The sequence below is a fragment of the Cardiocondyla obscurior genome, linkage group LG01, assembly GCF_019399895.1.
Source record: "Cardiocondyla obscurior isolate alpha-2009 linkage group LG01, Cobs3.1, whole genome shotgun sequence".
Lineage (NCBI taxonomy): Eukaryota > Metazoa > Arthropoda > Insecta > Hymenoptera > Formicidae > Cardiocondyla > Cardiocondyla obscurior.
In genome coordinates, this window is record NC_091864.1 from 2,552,980 (window position 1) to 2,569,388 (window position 16,409).

The following is a 16,409-nucleotide window of genomic DNA, read 5'->3' on the forward strand; positions in this document are numbered from 1 at the left end:
CCTTTTACGTTTATTATTATTTTTCTTTTTTTTTTTTTAACTTTCTGTATACACATATCATATCTTTTTTGGACCTTTCGAACATTCCAAAACGCCTGTTTCCCTCTTTATTTTTTTTTTTTTGTCAATTTGTAGAGCGCCTTGTATTCAATTTAGAGCAAAATAAAGTCTAGAAAGGCAATATCCCACCCGCGTTTTCTACCTTCATGAAACTTGTTTTTATTACAGATTGACGAAAGAATGATTTGAGGAATAGCGACGAGCCGCGATGGGCAATTCTTTTTGCGGAAACTTTATATCAATTAAGATTAAAAATAACTGTGCAAGTAGTGCTTTTATAATTGATGATAGGTACTAATCATACGCGAACGTCACGTTTATTATTAATAACTTGTTATTAAAACGGAAAAAAAAAATTTATCTAATTAAAAAAATCTATTAGAGTGTTTATGAGCTTAGAATTTCTTAAAATAAAAAAAAAAAAAAAACAAGACTCGTTATTTATATTAAAATTATATATTATAAAGACTGTGACAATTTGTAATTTTATCCTAATCTTTTTAAGTAATTTATAAACGGTATCTCTAGTCGGTTTCTTCCAATCTCTATATTTTACTTCAAAGTGAAATTACGAAAATAATGACGAACATCAAGAGAGTATATCTATGAGAATAGTGAAAGATAATTTGGAGTCTTCCTTACGAACAAATACCGAGTACATTTGGAAATGGTTTAATTACTGTTTCCGCATACTGACTTGTTTAATTTTTTGCAGGTGCTGCAATCGATGGCGCAAATCTACAGAGAAAAAGATTGATGAAGCTGCGGTGACGTGAGCTCGGTGAAGACCAAGAAGCATCATAGAACACTTCGACACAAATGTACTTGTTAATAATAAAAAGTTAGAAAATTAATCGACAAACCTTCTACTCCCTATTCCTAACGTTGGTTTTCTGATTTTCATTATATTTTACTTAAACCAATCAATATTTTATTATGAGTTACAGAAAGTAAGCGTGATAACGAAGGGGATTGCACGTGAGCTATTCCTACGAATGTCATCGACCTAGAATTTCTTCAGCATAATGCGATAAACCAGCATGGATAACAAGATTATAATTTTTCATCTCGAAAAAAAAAAAAAAATTTTTAATCATGTAACGTTAAGGGAAAAAAAAAACCCCCAGGATTAGCTATTTTTTAAATCCTTTCTCACTTATTTCCGATGTGAAGACAGTTAAAATGTGTTATTATTCTCATTGAAAATTAATTTAATTTCAGGGTACGTTTCGGCGATAATTCACAAAAGATCGTGACATGTCGATTCACACTTGACACACGTTTGAACGAGAGGCTTTCTCAGCCGAGCAAACGCGAGAAAGCCCCTCGATGAGTAGCTAATTATTCCCATCGTCGAGAATCGTTTTACCTAGCCCTACGTCCCTATCCCCGACGCCACATGCTCGTTGTTGCTAAGCTTGAAATTTTGAATGTCTATTTTGTTTTGTTGGCATGGCCCGCGCCGTTGTAAAGAGTACAGTAACCACGCGTGGCCCCCCCAGGCTGAATGGGGGGGACACAATTAATAGATCGGAATATTAATCGTGCCATCGACACGTCTGCTTGCGTCTTTTACAGGATTTTTCGCCGGCCTCGGTTGGACCGGCGACGGCTCGCGACGCGTTTCGAGGAGCGCCAACTCCGCGACGACGACGTCGTCGTCGGCAGCTGCGAGCGATGTGCCGGCACCCTTGACGCCGCAGCGCCGTCCCCGGCTGCATTGTCCATCGCGGCACGCGACCAGTCGTAACAATAATCACCCGAGCATCAGCATCAGCAGCAGCGGCGGCCTGGTGCACCACGACCGCCGGCACAACTGCTCGAGATGCGGTAAGAGCTACAAGAACGCGTACATCCTGAAGCGGCACTTGCTGTACGAGTGCGGCAAGGCGCCGTCCTTCAGCTGCCCGCACTGCGCCTTCAGTTCGAAATACGAGCGCAATCTTAAAGCGCACATCAATCACCGGCACATCGACCTACAGCCGGCGCTATCCGGCATCGTCGTCAGTCAACGGGAAACGCGTCATCAACACGGCAGGGAGTGACTCGTCAGAGCTTGCGAGGTCGCGACGTAAAACGAGATGGGTATTTTTGATAGGGTCCGAAAATCGATCGCGGTCGCAATTCGCGATCGGGAAGGCTGAGCCGCTAAATGCCAAAATCCGAGTGTCAAATTTATCGTCAAACTTATATCAAACAACTATCGTTCGGATATTTGCGAGATAATTACGAGAAGTAATTATGTAAAGACAGGCACGGAGAACGATGAACTTCTCGCGCGAATATCTGAAGGATATACCTTTACGTTTGGTGAACATTGAATTCTTAATGGATTCAAAAATATCAATTTTTTTTTATCTATTTTTTGAAAGTAATTTAAAACTAATTTAATTACATTTGATCAACGTGAAAAAAAAGAAAAAGAAAATACTCGCAAGAAATTGAAGATATTTCTTTTAGATTTTTTTATTTATTTATTTTTATTATTTATGTAAAAAAAACTGTGTGTAGTACAATTCTTGTTATTAATTATTTCTATTGTTTTTAAGCCCGATATTATTCGTAAATCTACCAAAGAATGAGTGCCAAAAAAATTAGTTTAATTAAGTATCTTGATATATGCTCTCTTTATTTTTCACATAGCTTATTAGATTTTATTTTATTGCTCACCTTAATGGTGATTTTATTCTGCATAGTTATTATTTGTCAGACGGCAAGTAATTTAAAATAAGAGGAATATTTGAGAAGTCTATACCAAGGATGCATTTTTGTCTGGGCACTGGAATGTTTGCGATGTGCATTACATAAGACAATATGTATTTCAACCGCTAAATATTAAGATTTTAAAAGTCCCTTGTTCAATGTTTATTTTTCAGAATAAGATTATGGCAAGACTTAATTGCCATCTGTACGATATTATAGAACGAAAGGAAACGTGACCGTTTTAAGAAAATGATAAAGTAAATGTTAAAAGAAAAAAGAAAAAAAAAGAAAAAAAAATATTAGTGATTCGCCATTGTGGCGCAACGTTAGTACTTGTTGATTCCCATTTTAACAATATATAGATGGATAAAAAGTCAAATAAGAACATTGTTGAATATTGCAGACTCACGAAAGTGTGCCAAAAAAAGTGTAAAGAAATCACGCTCTGTTGCATCTTTTAATAATTACTTTCAAAATTAAAAATATGAATTATCTGTCATCGAAACGTCAAATACACGTTTTCTTTAGTTATTAAAAAATTTGACGCTTCTATATTTTTAAATCACTTTTGAAGACACAATAATTAAAAACGACTTTTTAATAAACAAAAAAAAAATTAATTAATAAGACACACTTTTTTGGGACATCTTCGAGTCTTCTCCAGATGGCTAAATTGCCCAGTTATTTTTATACTAATTATAAGTGATTACGAGAGTCGCTAATAAGATCTGACCGTAAGGTGCTTCCATCTTAATCGTCAGTCAAGCAGGGCGAAATTCTTAGCAACGAAACACCCCCCCGATACACGTAGATTACCGATCCTAGCTGCCTAGTTCAGCCTAGCTTAAGGATTGTTAATCTAGTCTAATTAAAGCAGTCTTTTCTAATTGTCTTTCGGGCGACGATCAATGAACGGTATAAAAAGATCTCGGTACGCATGTGTCGTGTAGACACATATGAGTGAATAAATTTTTTGCTCCCGATTCGATTGAAACATAACTATTGACAGTGCTACAAGTATATTATTATATTTATTTATTAATTATTAAATTTTAATATGAAATATCGATGCTCGGAAATACTTGCAATAATTACAGTATTTACGATTGCAGTAATGAATAAGTGGAAATTATAATATAAAATAAAACAAAAATTTTAATCCACATCTGCAATGGATAAACGTAATCTAAATTTTCGTTAATATTGAAGTATTCAAAAATTTCTAAAATTAATTGTCAAAAGTTACATTCACCGTCACCGCCCAAGACAAGATTAAATGATCTTCGTCTGTTGTAGAATTGTGTGTAGATTTCGAACTAATAGATATGCTAAAAAAAAAATTTGTTTCCCATAGCACAAAAATATAATCGTTAGCGATTCGACGTTTTATAACGTAAAAACAAAATTAATATCGAAAGCTATATTTAATACGTAGGAAGTTTATTAGTCGTGTTTGTTCGCGTCTTTCTATCTGAATTAGAACCGTCTAGTCTTAAAAAAAAAAAATACTAAAAAAATGAAAAAAATTGGCCTAAGCTGGTCGCAAATATATACAAAACCTACTCCACATTATTACATTCGAAATAGAGAATATATTTAAATCAAAAAAGAACATATACCGTATGTATTATATATATATATATATATCATATACATACATATTACGACATAATATCGATAATTTGCGATAATATATTATGGCATAAATTATAAACTGTTTACTCTACAATTAACAGAAAAACGTCTTTCTTGGTCGGGACAAAAAAAAACTACTTAAACTTTAATTTATTTCAAGAGAAGATTTAAGATATCATAAATAATAGATCATAAATAGTTAAAATAAAATCATTTTCGTTTAAAATTTATTTAATGAAAATTGCTTAACGTTTCCTCATTCACATCTCGTACAATAAAAATTATTTAAATTAGATTAGAAAAATAATTGCTATATAACGCGAAATAATATTGTCCGAAAGGTATAAAAAAAAAGTTCGATAAATGCGAAAATGTTTATATAAACGAATATTCACGTCCCTTTTTTTCGTTAAAATCGTATGACGCAGTCTCTATTCCATTCTTATGGGCAATTCATATCAGTTAATGATAATTTTGATAATTATAATAGTGAGTATCATATGTCGATCAAAATTGATGTAAATACCAATACAACGAGGCAGCGCATATATCGTTTCGGAAATTATAGTCGTGAAACGCGAGAATTTTGATAAAATAATTCACGCCTGAGCCTAACATATGAGCTTCCTTCGAGATCCAACGAATTCCAGAAGACATAGGATCAAGGACCAACAGATCGACAAAAAAAAAATTATTTTTATCATAGTTAAGTCTTGTCCCGATCAAGAACAAAGTGAGCACTAAATAACTTTAAAAATATTTAAAAAAAAATCTCGTATTTATTCTACAGATCAAGATCTTTGAATGTTACTTCCTCCTCTCTTTCTCTGTCTCTTTCTCTCTCTCTTTCAATATTCATCTTCACCTATCTACCTTTCTCTTTGTGCTAGAAGAAGCTTCATAATCTCGAGCTAAGCTCTTTCCTATATCTTGAAGAAGTCTCGAATAATCTCAATATAGACGTCATATTGACGATCGATCTGTACCTATTCGCATTGATCTATCAATTATCTTCTAATTAAACTCATTCGACTCGTTTCACGATCGTCCGATCGGTATTTCCATAAAAAGTATGGATATCTCTACGAGATACCTTAATTGTTTGGATTCATCTATCGCGATACAGCGCAATGAAAAATTCTGAATGAGGAAATATTATATCTACATTTCACGCAAAATAACGATCGGAACTACTCGTGAAGGAAAAAAGAAAAAAAAATAAAAAAAAGCGCGACTGCGAACCTCTCAGCTTCCACGTGCTCTTCCTCGTTGACTTTGAAAATTTCGAAAGAATCTTACACGTCCGGGCGATCTTACGTTTCCACTAACTCGTATCGTCCTGTATTTTTCCTTTCTTCATCTTTCTTATGAAAAACGAATTACTAATAAGGGGATTCTCGTGTGTCGTCCAAATCGACTCTATGTGCCTAAAAATGTGATCAAAAAAACGCTGTTGTAAAAATGCGACACTTGTGTGTCGCGTTGTCTAGTTTCTTGTTGCGCTACGGGGATCAGCCGATTCCTGCGTATTTTCAATGTTCCGTTTTCGGAAGAAAAAAGAGCGAATATTAATATTTGGCACGAATAATTTATAAGTATAAACAGCATGTTATTCGATAATGTCTATTTCAGCAATAAAAATCAAAACGGGAAACATTTTTCACGTGCAGAACAAAGGAAATTATTATACAGACACTTGACTTTTTAAAGTTCAGGAACGCTTTCTTTGCTGTCCCACGAAAACTTCCTCGTTAATACAGACGTAACCAAATTTTCTATTTTTGTGGAAAAAATTTACGAGTCTGCCTTTATACAATGTAAACGTAAAGGATAATTAATTTTGTTATAAAGTACAGCGACAAAATTGAAAATTTTTAATACACATGTTTTAATTAATGCGAAAGAAAAATATAGCAACGGCTTTTGTCTGCGGCTAATTGTATAACTTAACAGACAAAATTTTATGCGTATTGTGAAAGTTGTTAAACAATGTTAAGGCATCGATATATTTTAATTTTTTTTTTTTTCGAGTGGACAGAGGATGTAATAATTTAATAATTTTTTTTTTTTTTGTCAATCAAATAATAAAATGTTTTCTACGTGTCACGTGGCAGAAAAACTTTCGAGAATAAATACGGGGATAAGCGGTGGCATTTACCAGTTGTAACTTTTCATATACGTATACGTGCAAAATGCGATAAATGTTATACCATATACGGTGATTAATACAGCGTAACATCGACCCCATACGAAACGTGAAAGCGAACGGAATGTGTCTTCCAAGTTTTCCATGTTATCGAAGCAGAGTAGAGCCGAAATACAGCACGAGAGAGGATGAAAAGCTTGGTTTTCGCGCGACTTTACGATTAAATATGCGAGAGCAAAACAGGACATACAGTGACAGAAAGACTGAAAATAGAAAAGAAGTGGAGAGGAAAGTGCGAAGTGAGAGGTATACATTTGTTATTTACCCGTGAAAGATGCGAAATATGCGTGCGACTGTTTTATCAATCTATGTTGTAACTGTCTTGATCTTCTCGCATATCGATTAGAAACATTCCACTTAATTTCTAACCGTTGACTACTTATGTTAACTTATTACTTCTTGATAATTTAAACATTTTATCGTTGCATAAATTATATTAAAATTAATTAAGTAAATTGTTATGTGACAACATTAAAAAAAAAAAAAACAAATCTTTAAAAATACCTATTTTTAATACTCAAACCTAGCTACGATGATATAATTGCGTGGCGAATTTAATTTACAAGATCGGTGGCAATTTCTATCGCTTTGCGAGATGTAATCGAGAAAAAAAAAATTATAATTAATTCGCACGCATTCGCGTTTATCTTGCGATTTTTGTGCCAATGTACATGAGGCCAGCTATTATATGCAATACTCGAGTCATCGTGCAAGCCAATGAAAAATGGCTGTACACGAGATGCCTATAAAATTATTTTGAAGTCATCTTATATATAGATATAAAAAAAAAATAAAGAACTATATATATATATATATATACACAGAGATGAAAAAGCAAAGATTCTATATACATATATTATATATATATACATGTATATGAATACACGTAGAACACATGCGTAACTATATGTAAATATGCATAACATACATATAAATGTACGTGTATGATTTTGGACACGCGGGCGAAACCAAAGAGATACCTCTAGTTGTTAAGGTGATGATAATAATTAGTATATAAGCGTTTTGGCTCCTTTCGTTTGTTAGGAGCTTTTTCCGGTTACATAATATATGAATACAGGACAAAAAATATAACGCGAATTATACCTAATGCCACGGACATATAATTTCGAAATCGCGGAACTTTGGCGAACAGAGGAAACTTGAACATTGCGTTGCAAAATGGTCGTAAATCTGTTTATTACCTATTATTTTCCCCGCAGGTATTCCGTTTTGAGATTGCACGCATGACGTGCCTTCTCATTAGATATAATACACGTAATAATGTTTCGTCTCTTCCGTTTTTCTTCTTCGCGAATCTATGATGCAAATGGTGTTACGCAGAATTCGCGTTAAAAAAAAATAAATAAAAAAAATATGGCGTAATGACATTATTAAATAAACGGCCAAGAAAAATTGCGTAATATTGTTCATTAACGTAATATAACTTCGAGATGTATTTGCGATTTAATTGGTCCTATTAGAGCATAGGCTGATTACGCGACTTATACTAATATCACTCGAATTTATGTTTTCTTTTCTAAATATCTGTCTATGTTTTTCATATATGATATGTATGTATTTTATGTTATAACTTATACGATTGTTTGTAATACTAAACGCAGCTCGCAAAATGTTGCCGATTTTTGCTTTGTACGTATTTAAACTTATTTAAACACATTGTACGTATTCTTTTGAATTTATCTTTTGTGAGCAATTTGAAGCATATATAATTATCACCAATTGTGAGTGTATCATTAATAATCGTTGTGTTAGCGAGAATACTCGACAAATAATAAAGAAATAAATTTAATTACTCAGCGAGATAGATTTCGTCCACACAAAGCATGCTAAAGTTAATTTTATTCGCAAATTTATGTTTCCCTATTTTTTTTTTTTTTTTTATAATTCTTATAATATTTAATTCGACGCACATGTATAATTTGCGAATTAGTCAAATTGATTTTACTTTATATTTACACGCAAGTCCAAATTTTATATATATAAAATAATGATTTTATCTCTCGTTAATTAATTTTTCGTTGTTAGCGTTAATTATATTATTTTTGTAAAATTACGTTTCTTACGAATTGTACGATAATAATTAATGTACAAGTGTACATGTGAAATAAATTCAATTTTACAATTTCTTTTATAGGTAAGAAAGTTACAGATAGTGACACAGAATCAAAATTTATATTTTTTTATATTAAACTTCTTGTCGCAAAACTTTCATCGAAAATCCGATAAATTTTTTAAACCGCGTATATTTATTTAGGCAAACAGGATGGCCCATTTCACATAATTAATTAATTTTTCTTTTCCAAAATTTTTTATTAAAATATGCTTTGTCCAAATTGTAATAAAGTTATATAAGGCCAAGTCTTAATCGAAACACAATCAAGTTTTTATACCGAAGATTTAATAATAATTAATAAAACGAATGATCTTACATCAAACATCGTGTAAGGAGATATTTGTTCGTCGTATTAACTGATTTATAACTGGTTATTTTTTTTATACTGACATGTTTCTTATATTTTATATTTTCAGGTCGTACGCAGTGTAATTGCGGACGTCGCTTCAAGAATCAATTTTCCTTCTATTATCACCTACGGCATGAATGCGGATCGGAATATTATTGCAGATACTGTTCGTTTAAATCGCCAAAATTGCGTACATGGCTACGCCATGTGAAAGAAGTTCATGGCCATGGAAAATAGTTCTGACTAATGACATTCGTTAATTAACATTTTTATTTCTATTTTTGTTTATTACGCAAATGTTTCATTTGGCCGTGCCGCCCGTCAGCATTCCGTAAGTAGAAAAGATAAGCATTGGTAACTCCGACCTAACCATTCTAACTAGACAATTACTTCTTTTTCAGGTGACGCATGTCAATGGAAAATTAGCCTGGCACAGGAATAAATTCACACCAACAGAACTATCTAATTTCTTTAAAGTACGCAACGATTACGACAATGCGATCAAAGTTGAACTCTCCTTTTATGAAAATTAAAAATTAATATTTTTTTTGATAACTCATACTACGATGAATCATACATGGCTAATAATATATATATAATTTTTAGAATTAAAATTTGTAATGCAATAAATAGTTTATCCTAGACTTTACAATACAAATAAAATCCTTTTTAAATAGCACATAATTAAGAAACTTGTGATTGTAAGAATGCATGTTAATTTTGACAATATAATAATATCGCTGTTTTAGATTTTTTTTAATTGAAACACGATGTGACTTGTACAACAAAGTTTCTCTCATTTTCAGAATCAGCCTCATAATTTTTATGATATATTTTATTAATGTCTTTAGCGTTTCTAATCATATACAGTGACTGATATCATCTTTTGTCTACCATCTTTGTAATAGGAATTACATTTGGAGGAGCCCTCTGAACCAACATGTCCAAAAATGTGGTAAACCACCACGATTCAGATGCTATTACTGTTAAACATTGTTTAAGTAAGTTCGAAGAATGAAATAATCGATCGCGAAGGAGCAGAAAATTGTTAGATATCTATTGATAAAAAACATTTTCTGAAAATAATCTCATCCGAAGAACAGTACACAACAATGAAGATGAAACAAAAAATTTATGTCGAAAATAAGACTCCACATATTTCTTCGTTTTAAGCGCAAAAAAAAAAAGAAAAAAATTAATAATAAAACGCTCCTTGTATTTATTAAAATAAATTCTTAATTATCTTCATAATTATAAAAAGACTTGAAAACTTGAAATATTAATTACAGTGCTCGAAGCTCGACTTTCTTGGTGGCTCAAAAACTTAAATTCAACGATGAGATCTCGCAAATAAAAGCTTGATAAATATATTTATTGATCATTTCAGTCGTGAAGTTGTTCTATTTATTTCCTCTACCACCTGAAGATCAGCAAGATTATTGACTATATGCAATAACATCTGGAAGATTACTAACCTTAAATCGATCACTGTTTCATTAACACATCTTTCAATCATATCGCGATGCGCGTGTAATGCATTAGAATTAACATTACAATAGTACAAAACAAAATATAAAAACATCAAGTAATTTTTTTTTATATATTAATACACATCTACAGTAATTCTACCGCGAGCTTCAGGTTCAGAGAAATATATTTGTGCTTTTAAAGATTACGCACGCTTTGTATTTCCGTTTCATTTCATCCAAGTTGAATCTAGTAATCTCATTCGATTCGATTTTATAAATTTTAGGTAGAATCACCGTCACGCCGCCGTTCTGTTGTCCTCAATGCAACAGGATTTACCAGAACAAGAGCAGTCTGTTGCGTCACTTGGACATTGAGTGCTTCAAGCTACCGCAAAACTTTTGTGATTTCTGCCACAAGGGTTTTAAACAAAAGTGCAATTTTAAACGTCACGTGCGCACCTGTTCTAAGAACTTTCAATCCAGTGTCGTGCCAAAGAAACGCACCTCTCGCACCGTTGAGAACGTTTATAAACGCACGATGCTATCGCTTTTGTCTAATATGAGCTTGCCAACGAGTAACACCGATGACGTGTTATGCGACGATAAATAAATTGTTGCGGCTTAACGACATAGAATTATTTTCACCACGCATTCAATTCGCAGAGTAAATCATCTAAGGGAATATAATCGTCTGGAAGATGTATCTTGTTGTTTAATGGCGCACTAGAATTTTAGTAACTTTGTTGTAGAATATCATCAAAACTAGACGTATCACTATTTTAAAAATATTGATTTACGAGAGTCTGAGAGTATAATTGTTTTAATTATTACTAGCCATATTTTATAGTAATTACAATATATCGAATCTGTGTATTTTATTTTGATCGATTGTAAATATATATATTGAATATTGACTGTTAAATCACCGAAAGTTTTATACCTATCACGAATGTAAATAAAATAAATTGTAAATGAAAGCATTTCTCGCCTGAAGGTACGACTACGAAGATTTGGAAGATTACTTATGTTAAAAAAAAAAAAAAAAAGAAACGTGTGAAATCATCTACAGATACGAATCCATGCATAATAATTCAAATAAAATATATAAAACTAAAGTGTTATGCCTAAAATGTATTTTTTGTTATATATTATTAATAAGATAACTTTATATAAGGTAATTGCTTACGTCAAACCGCACGAATTTATGCACAAATTTTTTTTTGATATATTTAGGTTTTTATTAAACCTCGTCGAGTTAGCAATTTTTAGCTCATCAAGTATATAAATCGATTTTTTTTCCGAGTATAAGGATTGACGTTAATACCAACCTGTTTAACTACGATCAATTGAAGATAAACGGCTGCGTTCGGTAAAAAAAACCGCCCTGCAACTGCTGCAGAAATAATGAATCTTACTGACGCGTGCTCTTCGACTCGGTCGAAGTTAAGAGCATACGCCGACCAAATTCACGATTTCCACAACGGTGATAGCAGCTTTTTCTGCTTAACGCAGTCAACGACCTAAGCTCATCTACATAAATAAATACATCTTGAAGATCCCGAGTAGTTGATATCTACTGAATGTATGTGTATCGCGTGCGTTAATCAAAGTTTAAATTTTGTTTTCAGGTAGAGAACTGTTAAAACAGCCGAAACGGCTACGGAATCCGAAGGATTCAGGATATGACTGTAAAGTGTGCAAAAAAAGTTACGCTAACTATTCCTCCTTACGCCGTCACATTAAAAGCGAATGCATTAACAAGGCGTATAATCCTTGCAGTTATTGTAATTATTCATCTACGCAAAGAGGCAACACTAAGCGGCACGAAAGAAACGTGCATAAGAAAAGAGAGAAAGAGAGAGGCTTGCAATTACAACCAATGTCTTATTGCGATTGTGTCGTTCCAATCGATCCTGCGCAATTGCAGGATCCAGACTATTTCAATAATTAAAACGAATTGATCCTTAAACCTTTTATTTTTATATATTAAATTTTAAGTTGTTTCGGTTGTGATGTTTTAGGTCTAGACAATTAAATAAAATATTAGGCTATTATAACTAACGTTTTTTTTTTTGTTTTTTTGTTAAATTGTTGAATTATTATACTAGATAAAATATTCGAATAATTTGGAAAGCAAATTTTAATACGTAGAAAAATTAAAATCGTTGAAGTTTTCATAGAAGATTTGTTATTTATATGAACAAAAGAGTGTAGGAAATTTTTTTTTTAATTGTTAAACATAATGTAAGTTATAATTAAATTACTTAGTTATCGAGTATTGAATCAGAAAAAAAATGTACTTGGCACATATGCTCGTGCAAAGATGTATCGAATTATTAAACCGTTTATGAACGTTTAAAATGTTCGAGAGCAGCCTTACGTGAAGTAACCGAGAAATGTTAATTGTTGTGTGTGTAACATTGATTCTTTGAAAGAAAGTAAAAGATTTATCTGTTTTTTAATCTGCCGCTTCAATGTAATATTAAGTGTTTATTTTATCGCGCGCGCGTGTCTTCTTAGACATTTAGATAAAAGTTTAGATAGAAATAAATACCTTTGTTCTTTCACATTTTATTCATTTATTCTGGAATTACTTATAGATTTATACCGTAGTGTTAAACATTCGACGTCAGTATCAGAAAGGCTTGAAATCTCATACTCGAAGAGTGTGATGTACACAGCTTACAATAGTACTAATAGTAATAGTGATAATAATAATGATAATAATAACTTTCTGTGTAACATTCTCCTATTCAATTTATCTGTGTGAATGTTCAGCTCATAAAACTCTTTTTACCTCCAATCAATATGCAACCGCTTTAATAATAATCGATATAGAGTACACGAGTGTGTAAATGTTCAACTTTCTTGTCGTTACACTGTTTTTTTGCCCAATCGTAATCGTGCTATTTTGAATTAAATGTTATCAATGTTGAAACAATGGCGTAATTTTTAATTGTAACGAACGATTCATGTTGCTTATATACACTATATATACATAGTATTGTTATTTTTGTACAAAAGATAAGGAAGAAATAAAAGCATAAACATTGCCTTACGAATAATTAGTTGTACTCATTAATTTAATGCCATGACAATTAACATCCTCTTCTATTGCAAAACATTTTTTATAAAAAATTCATTGTGATCAGAAATTTTTTCTACTATACCGTGTCCAGTGTATATCGCATAATAAACCGTATAAAATATTAAACGAATGATTCTTCATTGATTTAACATATCTGCCGTATAATAATGAATTTTTTTTCATATATTGCATTTCGAATTTGTAAATTACACAACGTATCACGTTCTTGTTAAAATTTATCGACGTAACACTAGGGAATTGGCACAAAATTAATTAATTATGATAATTAATATGTCGATTGCGTTAACAATTTTTTTTTTAAAGTGAAATGAGAGAGCTAGCCATTTAGTCAGACTGATTGGAGAAAGATAATGATGATTAAAAATATAAAGACAGTAAAAACCAATTGAGTATAATACTCATACAATAATTTACGTACTTATTGATTTAGGGTATCTGTAATTTATTCGATGTTACTTTCATTTTTAATGAATGTATGAAAAACTTTATGAGCAAATCTATTTTCATATATATTAATACTTAGTTGTTTTGAATTAAGTCCTATAATTCTTTGCAGAGTGAAAAATAATCCTTTAGGAAGATAATGCTATCACTTATGGAAATTTGCCAATTTTTCATTTCATTGACGTAAGTTTTATTTAAATCTAAGTGAAAAACAATTCGATAATTTAGCAAGGAATACTTTATTATGTGCTTGTGCATTCGAGGTGCTTAAATATGAAACGCATTAATTGTTGATAATTCAGAATTAGCGGTGACATTTATCTACCAACTTTTTATAAAAATAAAAAAAATAATAATAAATGTTCATTGATAGTTTCATAATGTATCAAAAAAAACCTTAGAAGACTCTAGTTGTATTAGTGCACAATTGAAAATCTTCCCTGTTTAATTACTCCGATTATTTCACTTCGTCGTATAAATATTTACCCTAGCATGTATTAATATATTTTAACGAATCGATTGTTTGTGAAATTTTGATTATCAAAATTTTCACGATTCACGTATGTATAAATTATTATAAAAAATCCTTATTAGTTGTGCTATATAAATTTATTATTAAATCGCAATTATGTCGTTGACATTGCAAATTATATTACTTAGAAAAACGGGAATACAGTCAAAGATTTGATGCAGTTAAGATTTTATGATTTTTTTTGTCAGTCAATTTTCACCAATTATTTAATCTATTCAAATTGATCGATTCGACTAAATTGGAATAAACTTATTGTCATGTGAGTCAAGTAAAAAATATAAAAAAAATTAATTAATTAATTAAAAACGTTGTTAACGAAACTTATCTCACATTTCGATTTTTTTGTGGCATGTTTCAGAATTCAAGAGAGAGCATTGCCGCGTTAATTACGACCGACCGTTCACATGTTACAAATGCGGCAAACGTTATACGTGGACGGATTCCCTGACGAGGCATCTACGCGAAGGATGCGGCGTGTTGCCGAAACACATTTGCACGGTTTGCGGTAGGAAATTCCGGCGCAAAGATTATCTGCTACGTCATGAGAACAACGTTCACAAATAAAAGGAAATCAATTCCCTTATAAATAAAACCCGTTATCGAAAAAATATTACGAGCCTAATATTTAAAAATATACGATTATTGTGACTTGATTGATACGAACCGCCCGCCATATCTCTGATATTGTTCGAGTATACGATCCAAGTGTACAAATCTGTATTATTCATAAGATTAAATGTAAGAAAGCAATTTCTACGTACGACGTAAGATAATTGTCTTTTCTCGTTTAAAAAAGAATAAAATAAAATAAAAAAGAAAAAGAAAGAAAAATGACATCGTATATGTTTTTGAGATTTGCGTATCGAGTTTATAGCCTTCGAAGAGAATATTTCTAAATAATAATTTTTTATCAGGCATTACTTCGGTACTTTCAACTAATAAAACGCGAGGCATCGTAGCTTTTTATCACCGATATATGTACATAAATACATACGATGACATATATAAAACCTAAATGTAACTGTTTGAGATTATCAGCCACGCTTTTTCGTACCTGTATATGACTTATTTTCTACAAAATGCCGCTACAGGCATATGTATTACGATAAGGAAGAATTATTTGCGTAAGTATTCTGTGTGCGTCGCGACCGCATTGTAAAAACAAAATATGAGATATTAAGGAGCATCGCCAATTTTACAGGGAAAAAGTATTTAACGTATACAATTATCAATTGATAAGACGTAATTTAATAATAAGGGTATGAATGCGGAATGTAAAAATTAAGTGTGTGTTACGTCGAAAAGAGTAGACAAGCAATATTATAACGTTAGACTGCAATGAGTCTGTGTATACAAAACATTATTGTAGCATAAACTCCAACGAGTGTACGATACGAGCAATACTATAAAATAGTTTCTAACCATTTGTAAGCTGTGAAACGTTTGTCTCACGATAATTATTTTACGACTATTACAAACACAAACGCGGCAATGATTGTACGTCACATAAGGTAATACGTAAAATTATCTAAAATTAACCGCAGTTTTTTAAACGTTAGATTAAGAAAAAAAAATTTACAGCATTCAATTGTAAAAAGGAAATATAGCATTGATACATTTTCTGATCTGCATTTTTCTTTTTTTTTTTTTTTCGACCAACGTCACTATTCCCGTCACGTAATTTTAATTTAATTTTTTAAAATACTTTTTGCTGTATACTTATGAAAATAAAAGTGTACTCAAATTGTATCTGTTTAAGTAATTAGTA

The 16,409-nt window shown here is 31.6% G+C and overlaps 1 protein-coding gene across 8 annotated transcripts in view; it reads left to right on the forward strand.

Annotated features, from left to right (window-relative positions):
• LOC139105269 (longitudinals lacking protein, isoforms H/M/V) overlaps window positions 1–16,409 on the forward strand; it is a 175,982-nt gene that overhangs the window by 142,780 nt on the left and 16,793 nt on the right. Inside the window, exon 7 of one of the 8 annotated variants that reach the window (XM_070662045.1) lies at window positions 1,639–8,418. The exons of the other annotated variants lie outside the window; for them this stretch is intronic. Coding sequence (XP_070518146.1) covers window positions 1,639–2,105 — 467 coding nt within the window. The 3' untranslated portion in view covers window positions 2,106–8,418. Of the gene's footprint in view, window positions 1–1,638; window positions 8,419–16,409 lie in introns of those variants that run through there. 8 annotated transcript variants of the gene reach the window in all.